General features: G+C 41.1%; 1 protein-coding gene and 1 long non-coding RNA gene across 8 annotated transcripts in view; one reads left to right on the top strand and one right to left on the bottom strand.

The window, feature by feature from the left end:
* Positions 1-7,469, top strand: part of Dnah9 (dynein axonemal heavy chain 9) — a 335,545-nt gene that overhangs the window by 287,588 nt on the left and 40,488 nt on the right. For all 6 annotated transcript variants that reach the window (XM_031353939.1, XM_031353935.1, XM_031353934.1 and 3 more), the window contains 2 exons: positions 3,526-3,719; positions 6,834-6,982. In XM_031353939.1, the coding sequence (XP_031209799.1) occupies positions 3,526-3,719; positions 6,834-6,982 (343 nt within the window). The remainder of the gene's footprint in view (positions 1-3,525; positions 3,720-6,833; positions 6,983-7,469) is intronic.
* The window catches only part of LOC116078602, a 12,523-nt gene continuing 9,060 nt past the window's right edge, over positions 4,007-7,469 (bottom strand). For both annotated transcript variants that reach the window (XR_004113601.1, XR_004113600.1), the window contains one exon: positions 4,007-4,175. This is a non-coding gene — a long non-coding RNA (uncharacterized LOC116078602). The remainder of the gene's footprint in view (positions 4,176-7,469) is intronic.

Here is a 7,469-nt window from a genome sequence, read left to right as displayed (position 1 = left end):
CTCTCTCTCTCTCTCTCTCTCTCTCTCTCTCTCTCTCAGTTTGTTGTGTGGAACAGCAGCTCCAGATCCATCAAACTAGAGCACAGCCTGGGTTCTTCACAGGTGAGACACAAAGCAATATGTGGTACGCATCATGGAAGCCTTTGATGGATGCTTTTAAAGTGTTCCCTTGGATTGTAGCCTAAAGAAACAAACTGAGTATAATTGAATAGGAGATGATAAAAAACAACATTTTAAAGGATTCTATCTAATGAGGAAGGTTGATTGCCTTGCTTCCTTCCCTAAAAGAACTAATAAGTAGGTAATGAATGACATTTCTGTGATAAAATCCTGCTTTTATTGTTATCCTTTGTAAGGATGTTTTCAGTCCCCTCAAAGGCTGAACTTTCAGGTAATGGGCATGTTCTGTTCTTCATTAGAAAACCTCATCTGTGCTGAATTTCTTTGTTTGCCTTTGAAAAGGCCCCTCACTGCCACTCTGGTTGCCAATTTAGCACTGTTGTATTTTGCTGCACAGTCCAAAGTAATTAGGTTAATTAGTCATTTCCATTTAGCTTATTAGAAGGCTAGAAATCCCTTTCCCTCATTTGAGAGATTAAATGTTGCAATTGTGTTCACCAAAGAGCTTCAAGGATGTGGTTTCAGACCCAGTCCTGGGAGCTGGGAGCTCTGGTCATAGTGTAAATGGCTCGGTTTTGTGGACACGATAAGGGTAATTGGACAGCAAAGGGTTAATGATGCTGCACGCTGGTAGGGAGGGATGTGCAGGGAACCTGGAAATAGATGACAGTCAGCTCCTCAGCATGGAATGGCAGCAGGTGCAGCTTTGCCCAGCCCAGCCCAGCCCTTTTGCTGGTCCTGCAGACATCCCACTTCCTTAATTAAACACTTCCCAAAAGTTGCCCATGCCTAAGGAAGTTCTTACCCACAGAGAACTCACAAATTTTATGGGAATAAGAGATGAGTAATATAGCAATTGAAATCCAAGTAAACTTCAAGTCCAGTGGTCTGTAAATGGTGGTACTAGGACTGAACTCTGTCTCCCTGCCCCTTTCCTCATAGCACCCTATATCACTTGTCATGGACAAAGGTGTTTCTTATGCTATGTTGTTAGGGTAGAGTTAGTAATCCACAGAGCCTAAGGAAGAGGATGTGTGTTCATTCCCACAGAAGAGCACAGGCACAGCCAGCCCCTCTGCTGCCCTCATGCTTCTCATTGTCCCATCTCACCTTCAAGGTTTTGGCTCACTTTTATCCCTCCCATAAGTTGCTTTCTCATTCCCTCTGCCTATGTGCCTCCCTAAAAGAATCTTCCATGCCTCCCAAGACTTGCCTCATCTCCCTTTTCATTAAAATTTTAAGCTACTTGAAAGCACAGACCTATTTTTTTCTCTATTGTAATCTGATGTTCTTGGAATATAGTAGCAACTTGACAAATGTTGAAAGAATATATGAATGAATAAATGAATGCATGCATTAATTAATTAATTGACTGATGAATAGATGGATTCAAATAATAATTTTTGAGCTTTTTAACATTCATTGTATTATATGGGTGTTTTAGACCCTCCATCTACTGCTGGAGAAATAAAATATAAAGGTAGAGTAAAAGCCCTGAACATCACTAGGTGTCATAAGGGCATTGTCTGGTGTCAAATCCCCACTGAATTCACTTGCTTCTTGTCACTACAATGAAACATCTAACAGCACAACTTATGGTGTCAATAATAATTTTGGTTCATGATGGTATAGGACTCAATTCATCAGAGTAGGGAAGGTGTGAGGGACAGCTCAATTTACACCATGGTAGACCAGAAAGCAGAGAGCAAGACCAAAGGTGGCCAGGGATAATATACCCATAAATATCCACTCCCAGGGGCCTTCTTCCAACTAGCTCTTCTCTCAAGTTTGTAAAATAATGCTACAAACTGTGGATTAAATATTAAAAATGAATGCTATATCTAAACCATAACACCCACCCAGTATTTTAATATCAAGATTGGTGATACCATAGACCATATACCATTAAGATGATATAGTAAGTTTTACTACTCTTTCTTCACCCTGAAATAGACTGTGTATAGCACATCCCTTACTTCAATGGTCAGGGATCTCAACAGAGGGACAGAAGAAAGATCTTAAGGGCCAGGGTCTTAATGGTGGATAATGGCAAATAGTGTTCTCTGGACACAGCAAATCAGCTGTGCATAGAAACTCACAGTGACTGTGGCAGCATGTACAAGGCCTATGTCAGCTCAAAACCCCAGACAAAACTCCAGCACAGACAAAATTAGAGGGAAGTTAGTTCCCTAACTGAGGATTATTGGCATTTGATAGCTGCTAGGAGAAGATGTAATTTTCTTTATGGATGTGACTTTTGGTATGTAACCCACACTCCAGAACAGTTATTACACCCAAGAGTATATGGAAAATATGATCTTAATTTGAGAGTAGGGGAAGAGAAAGCGATAAAACAAACTTGGGTGGCTAGGAAGGTGGAGATGGATCTGGGAGATGCTGGGGGAAGGGGATAAGTGTGGTCAAAGTACTTTATACTACTTTGAGAATGAGATTTTCTGGAAGGAAAAGAGGAGCTTCCAAGTAGTGCAAAATGGCTGGAAATTCAGGAATGAAGACTGCCATGGAAGTCCCATTCATAGGAGCTATGACTGGGCCAAGGTAAGGGCTCCCATGCATGAGCAGAGGTTATATGGTGCATGTTCCCTCCAGTTTCAGAAAAAAGGAGTGCCCTGCCTTACTTCCTACTCTTCCCAAATAGGAGGAGGAAGAAGGGGTAAGACACAAGCCATCAGGAATCAAACATCTAGAAACTGAGTGATTGTTTATTGGAAACTTAAGATCTATGAATAGCTATAAGTGTTCTACAGAAAGGTACAGGAACACCATGCTCTAACTTACAGAGGATGTGCTATGTTTGCTGACTTCAAATTGGACTTTGTAGAGCCTTAACAAAGAGTAAGCATGACCAGCACAAGAAAAGAAAAGAGTCTAAGTAAATAGCAAAGAGAATAGAACTTTAGCTGAATTGGTACAGTTAGGCACATACCCCAGGTTGAAGCAGGAAAACTCAACTGGGATGGGAGGGAGCAAGACACCTTGGAGAGAGGCATTAAATGGTTCCCATGGAAATGCACCCTAAGGGCAGAGTGTGGTGACCCACTGAATGTGAAAACATAAGGAAGAGCCTCTGACTTGGGTGTTGGGGCTCTGCGACCAGAAAACTACAGCACCTACTTTGACTCCCTTTCATATGTAGCAGTATACTTTTATTTACAACTTCTGTATGGTATTTGTGTACAGTATATTAGAGGTAAACTTGAGTATATTCTTCCACTTTCTTGGTTATTTCTAGAGGAAAATCCAAGACTCTAGGCTAGACTGTAAATGAGTCTGCTTTGTGTATAGAATACCACTCGCCTTTCAGCCCTTTATCTCCAGTGCAGTGCAAGCCACAACTTTCTAGAAAACCTGCATTTTAGAACAACATTCTCTGGCATTCTCTAGGCACTCTCATCAATGGAAGAATTCTGCAATCTGGACCGAGACATTGAAGGCTCTGCCAAGAGCTGGAAAAAGTTTGTAGAGTCAGAGTGTCCAGAAAAGGAGAAGTTTCCCCAAGAGTGGAAGAACAAGACAGCCCTGCAGCGCCTCTGCATGATGAGAGCCATGAGACCTGACCGGATGACCTATGCCATTCGGTAGGGATGAGGGCACAGGCTCTGGGAAGGCATGTATACAAGACAATTTCAAGAAGCGCAGCCTAACAGAGCTGTGCTTCAAGGCCATGTTCATATAGTAATAGATACCTTTAATACATACCTTTGTACTAAAACTAAAACCCGTGAGACTGGTTGCCTTGCGAATGCCATCTGTTGTCTTAATGTCTTAATAGAAAGTGAGGGAGGAAATACTCGTCAGTATCAACATTGAAAATTATACCAGTCACCTATAATATGAAGAAAGATAGAGGGATCCAGAAGGCATATTTAGCATCACAGAAACAAAGAAAGTGAGGTGGTTATAATTCGAGGTTGATAATTGAATGACAGAGAATTAGTAAAGCTAGTTGACTTCTATTTTGGCTTCTCACTTCTCTGTGAAGTTGGATGATCATCAGTTGAGTTTGTAGGAGAGAAGATGGCAAGACTGAATATCTGAAAGAGAATGAAGAAGGTTTGAAAGGGGGTCTGTGGTTGGAGAGATGGTAAAGCATACTATGCAAGTGAGAAGACCAGACCTAGATCTTCAGAAACCACATCAAAGCTGAATGAGTGTGACAGCCTGCCTGTAACTCCAGTGAATGGGGAGAGACAGGGAATTCCTAGAACGGCAATTCTCAACTTGTCGGTCCTGGCCCCTTTGGGGGTCAAATGACCCTCTCAACAGTGGTCACATATCAAATATCCTGCATATCAAATATTTACATTACAATTAATAACAGTTATAAAGTAGCAGTGAAAATAATTTTATAGTTGGAGTTAATACAACCTGGGGAACTGTATTAAAGGGTAGCATTGGGAAGGCTGAGAGCTCTACCAAACTCAGCTAGCCAGAATCAGTAAGGCTGAATACCGGTGAGAGAGTCTGTCTCAATATTTAAGGTGGGGAACAATTGAAGAAGATGTTCAACATCAATTCTGGTCCTCCAGAAGCACATGTACAAATATACATGTGTACTTATACATACATGTGTACCTACATGTATGTGAACATTCATACATGCACATATATAGTACATATACAAAAGAAAGAACAGGGATCTGTGAAAAATGAGAGAGAAAGGGAAATAGAGATATAGCCCCGTTGGTAGAATGCTCACCTCGATAGCAAGCAGCCCAGCACCATGGAAGCTGGGTATGGTGGCACAAGCCTATAATCCCAGCACTCAGGAGAGAGAAGCAGGAGGATCATCAGAAAGTCAACGCTATCCTCTGCGTCATAGCAAGTTTGAGGCAAGCCAGTGATACATGACATGAGACCTTATCTCAAAAGAGAAGGACAGGAGAGAGGGAAAAAAACAGACTACAGGATGAAGGGAAGGCAAGAAGAAATAAGAGACAAGTATGGCTAAAGAAATTCATAGTATCCTAACGCTACACTTGTAATGCCTCCAGCCATCACCATTGGGGACTTTTCCCAAAAAATATAGAGTCAGAGGTACATGGTTCCCAGAATCAAGTTCTAGTACTTTCAAAATGCTAAAAAAAAAAAGGAGTTGGGAAAGGCAGGTGAGGATATGATTAGAAGTCAAAGGCAGGGAGTCTATAGAAGCAGAAAACAGCTTAACAGCCACTTGGGAAACACCTGAATGCGAAAAGTCTGACTGGTGCCATGAAAATATTCTAATACTGGACTGTCGAGAAGATTGTACAACTTGGTATATTTATTTAAAAAAAATCAGTGGGTAACAATACACTTAGATAAGTGAGTTGTGTGGGGTGTTTATTATACCTCAAAACATTACTTTTTAAGTAAAGGAATTATAAGACGTAGACTCTACACTAGATAGGAAGGAAGTGAGAAGAAGAATGGGCTGATGGGAAATCATTAGGGGGGCCAGAAACTGAAATTCCTGTACTTTTCATGATACTTATTCAGGAAAAGGATTATTGAGATAAAGGTATGGTACCAATAGCTACAAGGATTTGAAGATTTTGGTCTTGAAAATGGGATTTTTTTTTCAGACATATAAAAACAAAATCCCAAGCAATCACATGGATTGAGGGATGGTCATGATTTGGGTAGAGAAAGGGGTAAGAATGAAAATCAATTTGTGTAGGGGCTAGAGAGATAGCTTGGTGGTTACAAGCACTGATTGCTCTTTCAGAGGCCCTGAGTTCAATTTCCAGCAACCACATGGTTACCATGACCACTTGTAATGGGGTCCAAGGCCCTATTCTGGTATGTCTGAAGACAGCTAAAGTGTCTTAAAATAAGTATATACTTATACTTAAAAAAAGTAAATAAATCTTTTCTTAAAAAAAGGTGTGAGGTCTGTCCAAACAGATGTTGATGTCACCCAGGCTAAAGGAAAGTTCATGAGCCAAGAGCCCAAGTGTTGAGTGAATGGTTAAAGTGACCAAATAGGATGAAAAAGTGACATTGGTGTGCACTGCTAGTGCTGACAAAGCCAGGAAACAAGTCTCAGTAAAGCCACACAAGTGAGAAGGCGGTGATTTGAAGATACCATTAGACAATGAGTAAGATGTGGCCACTGCCCAACACTGATTTCAATCTGGTACAGAAGAATAAACCCAGCCGAGAAGGACGAAGGAGAGTCTATATCTTGGGGATAGTGGAAGGGTCAGTGAGAGTCGGGAGTTTGTCAGACATCTAGTAAGCTGGAAGGATTTGCTTAACACAAAATGGGACAGATTGGAAAAGACTACTGGAGGCAGGAGTGGAGAAGAACTCAGTGAAGAATAGAATACAAAAGAAGAGAGCTATGGGGGGCCTTAAATACTGGGCATGATGGCACATCACAGGAATATGGCATAGGTCAAATTTGGCTGCCTATAACCATTTAAAGAAGTTGGTCCTTATTCTTCAGAACTGCGAGGTGATGGGGCTCCAGGTCTACAGAGGGAGGTAGCAATGGTCTCTGTGGAAAGTGGTCAAGAGCCTGGATCTAAGATGCATGGCTTGGAACTATCAAAACAGGCATTAAATGTTGACAAGGTGCAGACTTGGAGCTACTCATAACTCTTTGTCATCCCAATGAGCTTGAACATGTCTTTTCATTTCTAGAAGCTTCCATTTTGCAAATGTTATAATTGTTTTGGACTAATACACTTGCTTATCTCCTCCTGCAGAGATTTCGTTGAGGAGAAATTAGGAAGCAAATACGTGATGGGAAGAGCACTCGATTTTGTAACCTCATTTGAAGAGTCAGGACCAGCCACTCCCATGTTTTTCATCCTGTCTCCAGGGGTGGATCCACTGAAGGATGTGGAAAATCAAGGTGAGGAGAGCTTGGTTTGAAGACAAGTTTGCAGTTGTCCTGTGCCCTTTCATCCTTTGGTCTATTGCTCTTTCTTATCTACATTCAAGGTTCACTGTGCAAAACTATCTTTGCAGGCCAGGCAGAAGTCAGGATAACTGATAAAACAAAGCCACAGAATCATGTACCAGAGAGAAGACTGGATTTTTCTTTAGCCATTCTGTTTAGCCCTATGATTCATGTTGAACTGGTATTTGTATATAATATAAGGCATACAATTTTGCCCTTTGGTGTGTAGTTACATTGTCTCAGGACAAGCTGTTGAACATGTTGGATTGTCTTAGAACCCTTGTCAAAGTTAAGATCATCCAAAAGGGAAAAAAACACATCAGATGGCTCACAAATACCTAGAATTCCAACTTCAGGGGATTTGGTGCACTATTCTGGCCTCCACAGGTACCACACTTAGGATATGCCCACACAGATACATATATATATATATATATAT

The sequence above is a fragment of the Mastomys coucha genome, unplaced genomic scaffold (genome assembly GCF_008632895.1).
Source record: "Mastomys coucha isolate ucsf_1 unplaced genomic scaffold, UCSF_Mcou_1 pScaffold5, whole genome shotgun sequence".
NCBI lineage: Eukaryota > Metazoa > Chordata > Mammalia > Rodentia > Muridae > Mastomys > Mastomys coucha.
This window is presented reverse-complemented; position numbering and strand designations above follow the sequence as displayed.